The sequence below is a fragment of the Podarcis bocagei genome (assembly GCF_964188305.1).
Source record: "Podarcis bocagei genome assembly, chromosome: 4".
Taxonomy (NCBI): Eukaryota; Metazoa; Chordata; class Lepidosauria; order Squamata; family Lacertidae; genus Podarcis; species Podarcis bocagei.
In genome coordinates this window covers 6,114,529-6,131,852 of record NC_138128.1, presented here as the reverse complement: position 1 = coordinate 6,131,852, position 17,324 = coordinate 6,114,529, and the positions used below count along the sequence as shown (strand labels likewise).

Below are 17,324 nucleotides of genomic sequence, written 5' to 3'. Positions count from 1 at the left end.
GCCAGTTGAGTAATTTCAGAAGCATTATAAATAAGGGATGAAGAGAGTGATGAGGACAGACCTGCTGCCTTTCCCCTGACCCAAGTTCAAAAACAACGGGCCTCACACACCCTGCAGGATTGATTGATTTAAATTTAATCATTTCTTGCATCTATAGCACACCTTTTTCTCCAAGGACCTCAAGGCATCACACATGGATCTTCTCATTTAATCCCCAAGACAGCCCTGTAAAGTAGATTAGGCTGAGAAGCAGTAAATAGCCCAGGTTCACCCAACGAGTGGGTATTTGAACTCTGGTTTCCCAGGCCCAACACTAACCACTACACCACACTGTCTCTCTGTACAGAATCTCTCCCTTCTCACCCCGCCTCTGGGCCAAAGCGAACTGGTAGACAGCCTGCCTCGCGAAGCAGGAAGCTCCAGATCAGGACCCCTGGCCGCATCTCTAGGGAAGGCCAGCAAAAACCCCGGAGAGCCGCTGCCAGCCAGTGCCGCCAACACTGAGCTGGGTGGCCTCGGCATGAGGCAGCTTCCTGCGCTCCGCGAGTGCCAAGCCTAATGGGAGGCTCCTCACGAGCAACGGGCTCGTCCCGATCCCACCCAGAACAGCCACGAGCACCCGGAGGAGACACATCCTTACCGAGGACGTGCGGTGGTGTTTTTGCTCTGAAAAGCCGAAGCGGCCATGGGAAGCTTCACGCCAGAACATGGAAAAGGCAGCCCGTTATTCGCACGCCCCGTTTGCTGAAGGGCGATTCTCTCCCTCAGAAACCCGCTTCCGGCGCCTCAGCCCGCTTCACGGCTGTCGCCACAGCAGGCCACATTAATTAATTAAGAGTAAATAATAATAATAAAAATTGTACCCCGCCCATCTGACTGGGTTGACCCAGCCACTCTGGGAGGCCCCCAACATATAGAAAAACGTAATTAAACACTATAAAGCTTTCCGGGAAAGGGCGCCCGACCACATCCCTCGAAGGCTGGAAGAGGCTTAGGAACAGCGGCCCTCAAGGGCGAAGAAGCAGCCCCTCAGGAGGAGGACGAGCCCAGCCCGCGTCGGCGAGGCCCCCTTTCAGAAGAGGAGAAGGCGCCACAATGACAACCACCCTAACGACGAAAGAGCCGGCAAATGGGCCGCAAGAAGAAGAAGGCCGCGACCACCGCCTGGCCGGACTCACCTAGTGGCGCCGTCGCTGAGGCGGCTGCCGTTGCCGGTCCTTCCAGCTGCGCCCCCTCCGGCACCGACTGGCAAGATGGCGGCCGCTCCCCCTCCCCTATCACTGCAGAGCCGCCGCCACTGCGCACGCGCGGGTCGCGCCCGGGCCCCAGGACGCATGCGCCGCCGCCCTCCTTAGGGTGAGTTCGGGATGGTGGTTAAGGACGAGCGGGTGCCGGGGAGGAGGGGCGGGGCCGCTTGCTGCTGCTGCTGCTAAGCCCAGAATGCAACGCTCAAGATCGCGGATTCCATTCGAGGCGGAGGTGGCGTGCAGGGCACGATGGGAAGTGTAGTTTATATCTCTCCGTTCGATTACAGACCCTGTTTACGGGATGATTAGGCTGCCGCCGTTGCATACTGGGCGGGGGGGCGGGGTACTTGGTTTTCTATTATTTTTATTTAGTGGGAAAAGTGGACGAGTCTCCTGCACTTTTAATAGGGATGAGTTGGGGGGTTGCCTTTTTTTCTTTTTGCAGAGGGATTTTCAGCAGGTGGAGGTTGCAGTGGGGCAGGGAGGGACATCTCCCCCCGCCCCACCCAACTGTGACATTTCGTAAAATTTCTTCTTCTTTGGCGATCGCTTGTAGCTGAGTAAGATTGCCTTCCATAAACACAGTTTTAATAAAGAGTCCATAAGTGACTGTGGAGGCCTATTCTGGATCCACACGTCCTTCCACAGTGGGGAAATTGGTTTCCGGGTAGGAGCTGATCACGGTGTGGTCCTTCCTCTTGGCACGTTTCTCCCTTGCGTCCTGATTTCGAGTGTTTTCAAAGCCCATGACACCTTTGGTAAAGGCTGTTCTCCAATTGGAGTGCTCACAGGCCAGTGTTTCCCAGTTGTCAGTGTTTATACTACATTTTTTTTTAGATTTGCCTTGAGACAGTCTTTCAACCTCTTTTGTTGACCACCAGCATTACACTTTCCATTTTTAAGTTCGGAATAGAGTAGTTGCTTTGGAAGACGATCATCAGGCATGCACACAATTTATTCACCACTTGACTGCCAATAAAAACCAACCCTCAAAGCCATTTACAAAACAGTAAAAGAAAAATTTGCAACCCTACTTTGAACCATACAAAACATTTAACAGGGGAGAGGCTGGCTGAGCCTTTTCATGGATGCTCCTTCCAGTAATTTTTGTAACTTTTAAAAATGTATTATATATTTCTAAAAACAAAACTGCTCATTTGAAAGGACCTGTGCATCAAGCTGGCAGAAGCAAAACTCGCATTTTATTTCCTGTATTGATGGTGTTATGATTTGTGTTCTTCAGAACACAAGGAATGACAAATTGGTTTTGCCCTATTAGGGATGCAGCAGTAATTGGCCGCAGGTGGGAGAAGGAAAGTGTTAATTGTGTGATTCAGTAGTAAAGTAATACACATGGATGCTTAAAGGGAAGGGGGAGGGGAAGTCCCAGGCTCTAGTCTTAGATTACCTATCTGCACTACTAGTAGCTTATATGACAAGCTATACTTGCTGAAATTCCCTCTTCTTTACACCTGTTATAAAGGTAAAGGGACCCATGACCATTAGGTCCAGTCGTGACCGACTCTGGGGTTGCCGCGCTCATCTTGCTTTATTGGCCGAGGGAGCCGGCGTACAGCTTCCAGTCATGTGGCCAGCATGACTAAGCCGCTTCTAGTGAACCAGAGCAGCGCATGGAAACGCCCTTTACCTTCCCACCAGAGCGGTACCTATTTATCTACTTGCACTTTGAGGTGCTTTCGAACTGCTAGGTTGGCAGGAGCAGGGACCAAGCAACGGGAGCTCACCCCGTCGCGGGGATTCGAACCGCCGCCCTTCTGATCAGCATGTCCTAGGCTCTGGTTTAACCCACAGCGCCCCCCACGGCCCGTTACACCTGTTAGAGATGTATAAATTCCATCTTCTATATGCCCATTAAATAACCTGTTCTCTTTAGACCAGTGTTTCCCAACCTTTTTTGGGCAAAGGCACACTTGTTTCATGAAAAAAATCTCGAGGCACACCACCATGCCAGATGGGGAAAGGTCACTTTTTACTTATTCACTTTTTGAATAATAAGAATTATACGTCATGGGGGGGGCAGGATTTTAGAGATGTTTAGGTGGGGCATGGCCCAAAAAAAGGTTGGGAACCACTGTTCTAGAGCAAGTAAGAAAGCTACCCCAGAGGGGGAAGGGTGGATTGAAAAAGTGGAATGAGGACAAGAGCCTATTCTTGCCAGGCTGCTGCTACACCCACTGGTCTTCCAATTGATCCAAATTGGGTCGCAGTGCCAAGTGCAACCGTGCAAACTATATGGCCAAAGATTTAAGAAGCTGGTCCCCCAAGTGCAATGTGTTTGGGTTCAATGTGGAAAAAGTTGACAGCGGCGGGTCTGCCCTTGGAGGGCAGGAGCTCTCCAAGGTTTCCAAGGCAGGGATCGACGCCGGGAACTGATGTGCCTGGGATCCTTTTCGTGCAAAAACACACCTACACTCTGCCCGCTGAGTCACGACGCGGAAGCCTCTGTGGTTGTTTGATGTTCAGCATTTGGCGGTCATTCTGGGGGGTTGGGGGGTGTCTGGAAGAGGGGCAGCCCCCCGCCAAGCCCCTCGAGGCCCCGTCTCGGCTGCCCCTCGCCTCCTTCCCACGGCTCCCGGGGCTCCTTCCAGAGAATAGGAAGGCCCGTGACCTGGGGCGTGTGTATCCCCCCCCCAGTCTCGGGCGCCTTCCTCACCCGTTCAGCGGGGGTCCCAGGGGCTCGCAGGCGTCGGTTTCCCCCTCCGGGACGAGGCGCAGGACTCCCGCCAGGTCCGCCCGGCACTCCCAGGAGCAGGCGGCCGACAGGCGGCCGGCGGGCGCAAAGGGGCCTCCAGCGGCGGGAGCTTTTGCGAGGCCAGCTACCGCCGCCAGGCTGCTGCCGCTCACCATGGCAAGCAGGAAGCCCCCCGGGCTCTGGGCGCCAAGAGGATGCTACGCGGCGGGATCATACGCGGGCAGCGGAGAAGAAGGGCGGCGGGAGAGGGGCGGTTCTCGAGGGGGGAACTCAGCTTCCCAAGATCGCGGGGCTCACTGGACGGTTCTTCCCCGCAGGAACTTCCGCCCTTCCGCAGCTTCAACCGTAGACGTATTAGCATATGATAGGATGAAAGCTGGCCATAGAGAAAAGGCGAAGTTTGGCTGTCCGCAGCCTGGATTCCCGGGTTTCTTTCGACGTTACAGCCCCGTGACGTCAGCGCCACGCAGGCAGCCAGACGGCGAGAGCCCCGCGCTGGGCGGCCTCTCCTCGCCGCAGCCGCCCCGCCTCTTGCCGGCCGACTCGCCCGCCTCCCTCCCACGGCACACCAGGCAACGTCTGGCGGCACACTGGTGTGCCACGGAACACCGGTTGGGAAACACTGCTTTAGACCTGGCCACTGTAATTCATTAAGATGTATACCCCACAGACAGCTAACAAACATAATCTAGAGGGCATTTATGACATGTATATTTTATATCCATGCCATACTGTCATGTCTGACTGTAAATAGCACCAAGCAACTCAAGTACAGTGGTGCCCCGCAAGATGAATGCCTCGCAAGACGAAAAACTCGCTAGACCAGTGTTTCCCAAACGTTTTTGGGCAACGGCACACCTGTTTACTGAAAAAAATCTCGCAGCACACCACCATTAAAGCCCCGCCCCGTGACGTCAGCGCGCAGCGTCACGCCGGGAGGGACGCACAAAAGTGAAAGTTTTTCCCCTCCCCCTTGCCGGGGAACCTCCAAGCTTTGGGCAGGCAGGCAGGCAGAGCTGGGAAGGGGGTTTCCAGGGGACACGGCAGCTCCTCGAAAGGTTTCTCTCAGCTGCGCTCAATCCTCCTCGGAGAGGATTTCCCCTCCGGTCCCATGCCTTCGTTTGGGGCATCGCTCCGGCTGCTCCCTCTCCCGCCGCGCAGGAGCGATGCCTCTCTCTGGCTCTCCCTCCGCGCAGGCTGAGGGAGGGAGGGAGGTGCGCGTGTGACCCGTCTCTGCTGGGAGACCAAACCCAGCGAGGCAGAGTCGCACGGAGGCGCCCAGGCAGCGCTGCCGGCTGCGAGGAGGAGCACCAGGCAGCAGCAGGAGGCGCGGCCTCTCCTCGCCGCCGCCGCCCCGCCTCTCGCCGCCCGACTCGCCCGCCTCCCTCCAGGCATCTCGCGCCACACCAGCCGATGTCTCACGGCACACTCGTGTGCCGCGGAACACCGGTTGGGAAACACTGCGCTAGACGAAAGGGTTTTGCGGTTTTTTAGCTGCTTCGCAAGACGAATTTCCCTATGGGCTTGCTTCGCAAGACGAAAACGTCTTGCGTTTTTTGCAAGTTTGTTTCCTTTTTCTTAACACCGTTAATACAGTTGCGACTTGACTTCAAGGAGCAACTCATAGAACGCGGCGTGGTAGCCTTTCTTGAAGTTTTTGGCTATTTTTGAAGCTTTTCCAAAACTTTTCCGACACCGTGCTTCGCAAGACGAAAAATTCGCTAGACGAAAAAACTTGCGGAACGAATTAATTTCGTCTTGCGAGGCACCACTGTAAACTTAAACAAAGGGAATTAGAGGCAGCCAAAGAACACTGATCATTTTTGGGTTTCCCCCCACAAAACAAAGGCTTGTCCTGTCTGTTTTATTTTTTAAAATAGACACCTACACTTCAAAAAGACTTGTACATAAAAAAAAAAAAAGCTGACAGAGGGGTAGCAGTATTATGAAGTTTCTGCCCCCAATATAGTGTTTAAGGAGCCACAAGACTTATTTTTGCCAACAGAGCAACGGCATAGCAGCTGAACAGACTGGCTCAAGAAGAAAAATCTCTCTTCAAGAAAAACGATCCACTGCCTGCATTCTGAAGTGGTCCGTATAGTTCCAGAAGCATGTACTACATGTTTTTCTCAACATTTGTTTGTGTGTAGTTGATGGGTGGTATTATTCCGAGTACACTAGCTGAATTGAATGAACATGGCTAAGTCCATTAATTTCAGTGGATCTGCTCTGAGTAAAACTTACCGTATTTTTTGCTCTATAAGACTCACTTTTTCCCTCCTAAAAAGTAAGGGGAAATGTGTGTGCGTCTTATGGAGCGAATGCAGGCTGCGCAGCTATAACAGAAGCCAGAACAGCAAGAGGGATTGCTGCTTTCACTGCGCAGCGATCCCTCTTGCTGTTCTGGCTTCTGAGATTCAGAATATTTTTTTTCTTGTTTTCCTCCTCCAAAAACTAGGTGCGTCTTGTGGTCTGGTGCGTCTTATAGAGCGAAAAATACGGTAGTTGAATACGACACCCCCACACCTATATATACACCCTTTCTTGTAACTTGAATCTATTGGTACGGGTCCTACCACCCAGAGGAGAAAACAAGCTCGCTCCATCTTTCATGTGGCAGCCCCTTAGATATCTGAAGATGGACGTGCCGAGTGTGCTTGAGTTCCCACAGAAAAACCCAACACTGGCTAGATCTTCTTTCAGTCTCCTCTTTCCCAGGCTAAATATCCCCAGCTCCTTCAACCATTCCTCATAAGGCTTGGTTTTCAGACCGTTGATCGTCTTGTTTACCTTTGTCTGCCCACGTTCCAGCTTGTCAACAGCTTTCTTAAATGGTAGCACCCTGAACTGGACACAGTATTCCAGGTGTGGTCTGAGCAAGGCAGAATAGGTTGCTGCTTTTATTCCCATTGACTTGAAGTGCACCAGTGCCTTGTTATCTTGATGTCCCGTTTGCACAGATAATTGCCTGAAAATTCTCAATTTCCCAAGCTCGCTGTACTGTCAAAATACATTGTGAGGTTATAAATGCAACTCATCTGCTGCTTGCTGGTAGAGCCTGCTGCATCTTTCCCTTCCTTCCAGTTCACTCTTCTGCTGAGGGATGGAAAATTGTAGACATCACTGACAACCACTGGGATGGGGAGCTGACACAGGTGTTGGTGAACAGCAGAAAGTGGCTTGTGTGCTGCTGCCGTTTTGTGCAGGGTGTTGCTCCACCTCCTCCTTCACATCTACCTGCCTTTTCAGAAGAGCCACTCCCCATTTTACCATTGCTTGTTTTCTCCACAACCTTTTCCTTCTATTTTACACATCCCTTTCTTCCATTCTTTTATTGTCCACTTGGTATTTTATTCTCTATTCCATTCCCCCTTTGTTTTTAACATCTCAGCTTTCTGGTCCTCTTTCCCCTGCTTCCTATCTGTCCCATTGCTCCTTTTTGTACAATGGTCTTCCCTGGAAACCAGGCTTACATTTGAGCCACAGCTTCCCAAGACACTGCTCCAAAACCTCATTCAGTGCTTGGGCTCTACTCCAGAAGCAGGAGGGAGCCAAAAGGGGCATTTCCATAAGCATTAAAGCATGTGGGTGTGTAGACATTATAGCGAAATGAAAGCTGAAAACGTGAATGGGGCCAGAGCTGAGATCCAGTGCCCCAGACGCTGAGATCCAGTGCCAAGGGTCTTCTGGTGGTTCCCTCATTGCAAGAGGGGAGGTTAGAGGGAACCCAGCAGAGGGGCTTTTCGGCAGTATGCCCACCCTGTGGAATCCCTCCCAGCAGATGCCAAACTGATAAAACAGCTATGTGTTTTTCAAAAGACACCTGAAGGCAGCTCTGTTGAGGGATGTTTTTAGTGTGTGTTGTAGTATTGTGTTTTTTTACTATTTTTTGTCAAGAGCCGCCCAAAGTGGCTGGGACAACCCAGTCACATGGGCAGCACATACATAATAATAATTAATAATAAAAAAATACAGTCGTACCTTGGAAGTCAAACAGAATCCATTCTGGAAGTCCGTTTGACTTCCAAAAGGTTCGGAAACCAAAGTGTGGCTTCTGATTGGCTGCAGGAAGTTCCCACAGCCAATTGGAAGCCGCAGAAGTCCCGTCAGACATTCGGGTTCTGAAGAACGTTCACAAACCGGAACACTCACTTTCGAATTTGCTGCATTCAGGAGCCAAAACGTCCGAGTACCAAGGTGTTCAGGATCCAAGGTACGACTGTATATGATTATGATGGTGTCATGTGTACAAGGGGCAGGTAAAATCTTTTGGACACTGACAAAAATGAGCCACACACAGGCAAGGTGGAGTCCAATAAAACTATTTTATAAATAAAAACAAGTAGGGTGGTTTCAATTTATATAAAACCGAAGGGTGCGTGAGGGAAGGGGCAATATGTGTGACAAGAGAAAATAGCACCAAAGTGGGGGGAAAGGAGTTGAAAAGAGAGCATGATGGCGACGTAGTACCAGGTGAGGAAGGGACTAGAGGAGGAGGAGGAAGAGGGAAGACAGAATGGCAATATAGCACCAGGAGGAGGAGAGAGGGAGGACTGGCAACTTGACACTTGAGATCACGGGCAATGCCCTGAAAGAGAGACTAATGGTAGGCAGAAAGGGGGCAAATGGTTCAAAAGACCAAATGAGCAGAGCAGTGGCAAAGGTGTAGAAGAACTGGCATCACGGTGGTGGGTGTAGGGGACTAGCAAAAAAGGGGGAGCTGATGCTGGACTGGAGAGGAAAGCAGGAGTGAAGGAACACTTCAATCTTAAAAACAACAAGCCCCACAAGACATTCCAAAAACGGTTGATATTTGGTGCAGAAGACAACTGTTGCATGGCAGGAAGGCCAAAGGTGGTTATGGGCCGCAAGGGGACTAGAATGTACCGTCTAATAGAGGATGCTTCTCCCAACCAGGTCCTTGGCAAGAGCACAAAAGCAGTTTAGCTAAAGGTGGGCTGTGATAAATCGTACAAATTTTTGCATCGGTGTGGGATGGTCAAAGGCTCTGGAATTCTCCACTGAACAAATCTCTGCCATAGCAAGCAGAGTTAAGTATTGCTTCACGTGTGATGAGTTTCCTACAGGAACTTCTGTACGGGAAACTGCGTGAAAATTGTGTAAAGTCACGCATGACTGTCTGTGTGCTTTGCAGTTTAGTATAACTCCTCTATTGCAAGCCTTCCCTGCCTGCAGATGTAAGAAATTCTGAGCATGGGTGGCTGAGAAGGATGGGCTAGGATTCACTGAGAAATGCAGGGAGTGGAGAGGACAAGTATAGAAAAGGCAAGGGGGTTAAACAGAATCCACAAGGAAGGACACAGCACTACACTGGGTGAAGATGTCTCTGGACTTCCTAAATCCCTTCTTCAACCATTTGCATTTTCTATGATTTAGCAAACACGGCCACTGTGCTCCCTCTGCAAGTGTGAGGGCTAGGAATGTTTTGGAAACTGACATTCTGCCATGTGCGATTCTGGCGTGTCTATGTTGCAGCACAGCAGCAAGCAATGCGGGTAAGCCAGACGTCCTGCTTATATCCCAGACACCCAAGAAATACACAGTGTGCCCACAGAGCAGTCTGGGCTTGGTTGTGGGACTCTTTCCCCCTGCCTTCAAGCCCAAACCTTGCTGCACTTGTGTCCGAGAAGAAAAGGGAAGAAACCAGAAAGGCCTAACAGCTGCTAAGGAAAGGACGGCAAGGGAGACAAGAGTGAGCCCTTATTTTCTACACATGTCCTGCTCACTTGCTTTTCACTGGTGTGCTGGTGCTCGTTCAGAGGGTGGGGACAGCAGAAGCAAGCACTCAGCTTGGAGAGTACATTTTTAAAGCCCCCTCTTCGATACACAACAGTGAAAAGTTAGGCCTCATTTCCAAGCATGGCTCAGCATCAGTTTGGGATGGGTAGTGGCATAACAGCTGGCATAAAATGCGCTGGTCTAAGTTAAGGGTGAGGCTTCAGCTAACCTTGGGCACATTCAGAATAAAGGTGGTCATAGTTCATTGGTAAACTTTCTATTTGTCCCCCAGCTATCAAAGGGAAGTGTCCATGATTACAGATCACCACAGAAGTCTTTAAAAAGTAGCAGAGGAAAAAGCTATGGACAGACAGCCACTCCCCACTGATCCTTAGCCTGGGTGATGGAGCTGCAGCAAAACAATTTGGCTCTTGGGCAAATTAAGCACAGCTCTAGAAGCAGCTATGGTTGAGAATAGTTATGGTTAAAAATACAGTTAAAATATTTATTGGACTTCTGCATCCAAGAGGGAGGAGGCTCAGCAATCTGATATTTGCTGGAGTACATAAAATACTTTTTTGGGAGGGAGACCCTAAAAACAACCCAATACAAATTTCAGTGTATTCTCAATGGCCAAGGAAAGATGAATGAATGTTTGGGGGAGGAGGGAAACGGACTGTAGCGTCATGGCAGAGGACAATGCTGAGTGACAGGAACAGTGAACAGGAGCACCGCATAGGTTTACTGTTTATTTTGCTGCTGGGAATCATAGTGCAGGGGTCCACTTGGGGCAACTCATCTGGCCCCTGGGACATAAGCCTAGTGCAGCAACTCTTCTGATTTTGCAGATCCACCCATGTTCACAACCATGACGACCCCAAAAGTTGCTTTATTAAAATCCTCATAGAATTGTAGAGTTGGAAGCTCATCCAGTCCAAGCCCCTGCAATGCAGGAATCGCAACTAGATCATACATGACAGGTGGCCTTCCAACCTCTGCTTAAAAACCTGTATCCCACAGAACTTATTTCATACTATTTGTGCTAATGAAATTATCTTTTTGATGATATTTGTCTACCTCCCCACCCCCATCTCTTCCTCCCCCCCATCACTTTTTCAGTTTTGGGATTGTTAAAAAGAAAAGGAAGGATGAAAGAGAGGTAGGAGACAAAGAAGAGGGGGAGGTGGGCAGAGGAAATACCAAGGGATACTACTGCCAGGGTTATGTAGTGTGGATGCAAGGCATTTAAACGAAACAGTGGAGCAGGCTGAGGAGAGAGAGCATCTAAAAACAGCTCGGCTTAAGAGACAACGGACTGATGGGCACATGAGAGACCTGGGTGTGAAAAGGTGGCAGTAAAAAAGGCTCTACTAAACAGGCCACCAGACGTCAAAGAGATACAGCAAGAAGATGGCTCACCATGAGTGCTTGGGTAGAGAAAGAAAGCATATTAGAAAGGGGGGCGCCTGTACCTGTAGTACCTTCAGGAACGTGAACTATGGATACTGGGGGTTGGCACTCTCGCTATTGGCGCTAATCAAGACATGGGAGGCGAAGAATCAAGCAAGGGTGTGAGCCTCTTTGGCGGCTTCCGGCTCTTATCACCATCTGAGAAGCTCTCAAGGGGAACTCTCACCTGCCTGGCAAGGTGGGAGCTCTCCTCTCAACCTCATGCCAATGGCCACCAAGCTGCTACATCTTATCAGATGGAAGACTGAAGGCACAGCTGGATCTGAGCCTGCTCCCTTCCCGGGGTTATGGATAAGGTGGGGCACCTTCCACCAGGATGGAAAGAAGCCATCTTCAGCCCCCACATGGCCAAGTGCCTGCCTGCAGGGCTCTGCATCTTCCTCGGTTGTGGGGGAGCCAAACCACCACAGCACGCTGCGGCTCTCCCCAGCACGGGCGGCCAGCTCAGAGGAAGTCAAACACCCCGTAATTCTTGGCTGCTCGACAGAGAGGGACACAAAAAGGGGCGAGAAGAAAGAGGGCATGTGTTTAGGGCAGGAGAAGTGAGCCAGCGGGGAAAACACAGGCGAGCAGCAGAGTCCCCAGGCAGATGCAGATTAATGGGTTAGAGAAGGGGTTATGGGGGGAGGGGTTGGCACAAGCAAGGGGGGGGGACGCGCCTCTGCAATCAAGTCCAGGGGTGGTTCAGGCGAGGCTGCCGGGCCCTCTTGCAGGCAGGGATTAGAATCAAAAACATTTAGTTCAGTTTATTTTCGGGGGTTTTTTTCCCTTTTCATAATTGCCAAGACCAAAAAAAGAAAAGAAAAGGAATCCCCCGCAGGCCGGGCTGTTCCTAGGAGACAAAACCAACGGGGGCGGCAGGCAGGCGGAGGGAGGGGCGGCGTTTCACATTACATCCACAAAGAACTCACTGGGGTTGCCCATGGCCATTCGGAATGACTGTCTACTGGCCGTCAGTTCAGGGGGCACAGAGGCCAGGTCTCGGCCAGGGGGAGCCCCCGGGGGTCCCAGGGCAGAAGGCGGCGGAGGCATCAGCAGCATGGGAGGGCTGTAGAGAGGCGGCAGGCCGGGAGGCCCATAGGACTGCTGGCTGTGGTGGCTGCGGATGCTGTGAGCCATTGAGTGGTGGCTGCGCTGGCTGGTCGGCACCGAGCGCTCGCTGGCCGCTCGCTCCCTCCGCATGCTGCTGCGGCTGGTGTGGTCCGACTCGCTGCCGCTGCCGCCCGACTTGGACTCCCCGGCCTTGGGCTCTCGCTCCTTCCTCCTCTCGCTGCCGCTGCGGTTGGAGCCGCTGCTCCGGCTTCCTGCACAAGAAATTGGGGGGGGGGGGGACAAGAGAATATTTGGGTCAGGCCCATCAGAATAGGTAGGAATAACCTCACATGAGCCTTCAACTGTAACTTTGCTGGATTGGGCCCAAAGTCCATGGAAGTGCAGCACAAAAGTGGGAAGCCAGGCAAATTGGGGGGGGGGGGGAGAGCAGGAAGCAAAGCGGTGTTATACTAATGTTGTTGTTGTTGTTGTTGTTGTTGTTGTTGTTGTTGTTGTTGTTGTTGTTGTTGTTGTTGTTGTTGTTGTTGTATGATCTCCAGTAGAAGGAAAGTGGCAATCGTATAACAAAAGGCTATGGGCATCCTCCAGTAAATGAAAACACAGTAGGACATCAAACATTACAAAACTTCCCTATAAACAGCTGCCTTCAGAAATAAAGAAAGCCCACCAGGCAGCATTAAAACATGGCCAGGGCAAGAGCCAAACAGATCTCCCAGGATATAATAATAATAATAATAATAATAATAATAATAATAATAATAATAATAATAATAGTAATAATACTCCACCGATCTGTCTGGGTTTCTCCAGCCACTCTGGGCAGCTCCCAACATAATAATAATAATAATAATAATAATAATAATAATAATAATAATAATAATAATAATAATTGTCAGGGAACTACCATCGGAGCTAGAGGCGGAGGGAAGGCTCCAGAGAGATGCCAGAGAGGGTCCCAGTAGGGAGAGAGGCAGCCCATCTGCTGGGGAAGGAAATCAGCGTAACACCAGTGGAGAAGGGGGGCAGATGGGGGAATCGGAGAGGAGGCTCCAAGACTCCTCGCCGGAGACCAGCGGAGAGAGTACGGGTCCTCCGCTGCCCACACCCTCCCTGTGCAGAAGGCTTCCGCGCAGGGAGACTAGGCGTCAAAGAACTTTTGTGCTGGAAGAAGTTCAAGAAACGCCCACTGACGGATTCTGCCAGCGACTGAGACAGCCACGAAGCTAGAGGCTGTCCAGTCAGAAAGGGTTCAACCAGGTAACCTAGCCAGGAGTGGCGGCAACTTACGCACGAGCAACCCCTAAACCCATTACAATAATAATAAAGCGATAAAACATCAAACATTTAAAACTTCTCTAAACAGGGCTTCCTTCAGATGTCTTCTAAAAGTCAGATAGTTGTTTATTTCCTTGACATCTGATGGGAGGGCGTTCCAAACTGCAGGCACCACTACCGAGAAGGCCCTTTGGGTATCATTTGGGTGCTGCTACAGAGAAGGCTCTTAATATTTTCAGCAGATCTCTCTGCCCTAAATGAAATCCCCCCCCAAGGTCTAAGCCAGTGGTTCCTAACCTTTTTTGGGCCATGCCCCACCCCGCCGTGACATATATTCTTATTATTCAAAAAGTGAACTCCTATTCATGTGGAGGAAGCCTAAAAGGCCATTCACTGTTAATAACTCATTCCCAAATTGCCCCCCTTAAAAATCAACCCCACCCCCCGTGGGGCATGTGCCCCATGTTGGGAACCACAGGGTCTCTAAGCAGATCTCACAACCTTGTGATCAGCCACTAAACCTCCTGACTTTGACAAAGAGATGCCAAAAGAGGTCCACAACTGAGCAAATTCAGGCTCGGGGACACTCACAAGAACTTGACCCTAACAAACACCCGCAATCCAAAGGAACGAATCCCCCCTCCCCAACCCACTTGGCCCCTTTATCTCTGGGCAGAAGCGAGGTTGCTCCTCAAGAGGAAGCCCAGCTGTTCAGACTTAACAAGCCAAGTGCTTGCATGTGATACGATCTTTATGGCATGGGAGGAATTCCGCCCATGTCCCACACGGCTCACATTTACCTTCGCTGTGCTGGCTGCCCGCGCTCCCGCCTCCATAGCTGTAGCCTGGGTCAGGAAATCCAGGGTGGGGGTTGTATGGATGGGGTGGCGGGTACTGGTAGGGGAAGGCCATGGGCCATGGGGCAGCTCCTGGGTGAGGCAAAGGAGCCAAGGTGTCCTGATCGGAGGTGCCGCTGGACCCATCGTGGTCATGCAAAGACAGGCTGGCCATGTCTGTGAAATAGGGACAGAGAAAGGGCAAAGGTTACTCCAGGAGCAAGGGCATAAGTGAGCTTATCCTCATTTCTTACCTATGAAATTCAGGTTGTAGTGCAAAGAGGGAAAGAGCGGCATGGAAGGATGCTTATCTCCTGGTGGGGAGTTTTTGATTGAAAGCTAAAGATCCCCACAGAAGAGGTGACTAGTCTGACTCCAAAATACAGGGCAAAAGGGAAAGGACAATGTCAGGTTCAGCAATAAAGGAGACTCCGACTGAACTTTAGGAAGAACTTTCTGATGATAAGAGCTGTTTTGACAGTGGAGCAGACTCCCTCGGGAGGTGGTGGACTCTCCTTCACTGCAGATTTTAAAGCAGAGTTTGGGTGACTATCTGTTGTAGATTCTTCAGCTGTGATTCCTGCGTTGTAGCGGGCTGGACTAGAGGAGCTTGGGTTCCCTTCCAACTCTACAATTCTATGATTCTGTAAAGCCACATGGACTTGCTTTGAGGGCTCTCCTACTTCTGCTCTCCCAGGAAACAGATGGCCACGTTGAGAGCCTGCCAGAACCACCCACTACCTGTTCTTGCTCCCCCACCCCCTGCACAGTGCAAAGAAGGAGTCTTACTGCCGCAGAGGTCGCCAAAGATGTAGTAGCACTGCTCCGAGAACGTGATCTTGTTGACAGTGTGTCGGATGTAACCGGCCTTCAGGAGGTTGCTGGCATACTTGCGGGATTCTCGCCTGTCTGTGAAGCCTTCTACATGGTGGTAGAGCCAATCTACCACATCGGATCCTGCCAAGAGACAGCAGCAAAGAGGGACTCAGCAAGGATGGAAGCAGACAGCACCTGTTCTGCTCTGAGGAGAGGAAGGTGCTTGGAGGGAAGCTGGCTCCAGCCTTCTTTTGCTGCCTTAGTCCAGCTTACTGGGCTATAAAGAAGATGATGTTCAGAAGTCATGATGGAGTCACAATGTACCTGACGTGCTCAATAACATCTTGCCAACCTCTGTGCTCAATCTGGTGCAACACAGTGGCTTAGAATGAAGGTTGTGAACCAGAAGTTTCTGACCCCTGAACTAACCCCTGAACTCAATTCTCACCCGTGAACTCAATTCAGGCAAGCTATTATGCTCTAAGCCTCAAGGACACCCCAGCCCCACTTCTGAAACAGGCATAGTAAGACCCATCTTACAGGACACATAAAACACTTAAGTGCACTGTGTAAATGCTAAGTATCCTCTTTGTTCTGCTGATCTTGAGGGCTAGAGAGTGAAAGCTGAGACTCTAAGGATTCCAATTCTGCAGCAGATGCCATGTATAATCCTATTTTTAGAGACACTTCTCTTGCAAACAGGTTAGTATGTTTTCCCTGTGATACGCATCTAACCTGTCCTCCTTATGAAGCTCCCATCGCTTATCTCAAATAGGGGCTTGAGACCGTTATCTGCTTGGGAGAGGCAAACAGCAAGTGGTTCTCCCGTGGCCCTTCACCCATTTGCCCTATGGAGGGCCTGCATCTTACCAATGAAGGCATTGGGGATGGTGATCTTCAGCCACATGCGGTCGCGCACCTCCAAGCCCGACTCTGGCGAAGCCATGGCTTTGACAATCGTGGCCATGTCGCTGTGGATGGACAGGTGAAAGTCATCGAGACCTGCGGGTCGGACGGAGGGAAGGGAGGCAGAGATGAGAGGGGATGGAAAGGCAGAGGAGCACATGAAGGTGCCACACACAGGAGGGTAGGGCAAGGGAACAATACATCACAGGCACACCCTAAGCTTCTGCAATCCTTCTTGGGTCAGGATTCCCCCTAAGAACCACTGAAGGTGCAAAAAAAGAGAGCAGCAGGCCTCATAATGGGCTGCTCTTTGCCTTTTTCCCAGAAACAGTCAACTGCAGTCTAACCACAACGCCCTGAGCACACCCAGCCCAAGCAGGACAAATGGCCAGTGGTTTAATCCCTTACTGACAAAGCACAAATTTACAGTTGCCCCAGAGGTGCACGAAACTCACACACACACACACTTCTGGTGACTAGGCAGCCAGCGCACCTCCCCGGGCTTATGCTCCGAGCTGGACTGCTGGCGCAATGGGTGGCCGCCCCAAACTTAAGTACCCTCATCTGACAGCCTGTGAGTCCTTCGACACGGAAGTTGTAGCTGTGCCTGCCTCTTCAAGCTGCTCCTAGTCCTGGGGGACAGTGGGGAGGGTATTCAGACACCACATCTCCCTCCTCTCCTAGCACATCCTGTCCTTCCTCCCCCATCTCTGGCTGCTGCCTCGCAGAAGGCACAAAACCCCATAAATCATGACCCTCTTCCCCCAGGTCAGCTTCTGGCCCGCTACACCTTCCATCTGCTCTGCAGAGCCCTGCCAGTCCCTGGCACGCAACCTCCATTACTACCCAGACTGTTTTATCCTTCAACAACAGCTTTTTTTAGAAAGCTCAGAGCAGCTTAAACACCTGATCAGGTACACATCTGCTTAGTTTCAGTAACTAAGCTGCAGCACCAGGCCTTGCCAGTCTTTTCAACAGGCCAACTTCATAGCCTCTGGCCAAAACCCACTCAGAGGCCAGCGCTATGAGGCAGCTGTCCCAAACGCACCTCTTTGCTGCACAATTCCTAACACATCCACCTTTCCTCTCTTGAGCTCCCTTTTAGAAGAGAGGGTAAGTTCTCCTGTGCTCAGCATCACATCTTCCAACTTCCTCACCATTTGCCTAACAGGAAGCCAGCACTGCATCCACCTGAATAATCCATGTTCCCTGAAGTTGTTCTGGGACTGTTCAGGGTTTTCAGCCAGCGACTGCTTAACTTCAATCCAT

At 51.0% G+C, this 17,324-nt stretch overlaps 2 protein-coding genes across 4 annotated transcripts in view; both read right to left on the bottom strand.

The window, feature by feature from the left end:
• AP2M1 (adaptor related protein complex 2 subunit mu 1) overlaps positions 1–1,330 on the bottom strand; it is a 30,202-nt gene extending 28,872 nt beyond the window's left edge. The window contains exon 1 of the mRNA XM_081190469.1: positions 1,179–1,330. The gene's annotated coding sequence lies outside the window, so the exon portion shown is untranslated. The remainder of the gene's footprint in view (positions 1–1,178) is intronic.
• Positions 1,331–8,266: 6,936 nt separating this feature from the next.
• The window catches only part of DVL3 (dishevelled segment polarity protein 3), a 53,564-nt gene continuing 44,506 nt past the window's right edge, over positions 8,267–17,324 (bottom strand). For 2 of the 3 annotated variants that reach the window (XM_081190212.1, XM_081190210.1), the window contains 5 exons: positions 16,020–16,151; positions 15,123–15,290; positions 14,298–14,510; positions 12,081–12,473; positions 8,267–11,645 (listed from right to left, as the gene is read on the bottom strand). In XM_081190212.1, coding sequence (XP_081046338.1) covers positions 11,614–11,645; positions 12,081–12,473; positions 14,298–14,510; positions 15,123–15,290; positions 16,020–16,151 — 938 coding nt within the window. In that variant the 3' untranslated portion in view covers positions 8,267–11,613. Of the gene's footprint in view, positions 12,474–14,297; positions 14,511–15,122; positions 15,291–16,019; positions 16,152–17,324 lie in introns of all 3 variants that reach the window. The other variant, XM_081190211.1, reaches the window with a different exon arrangement.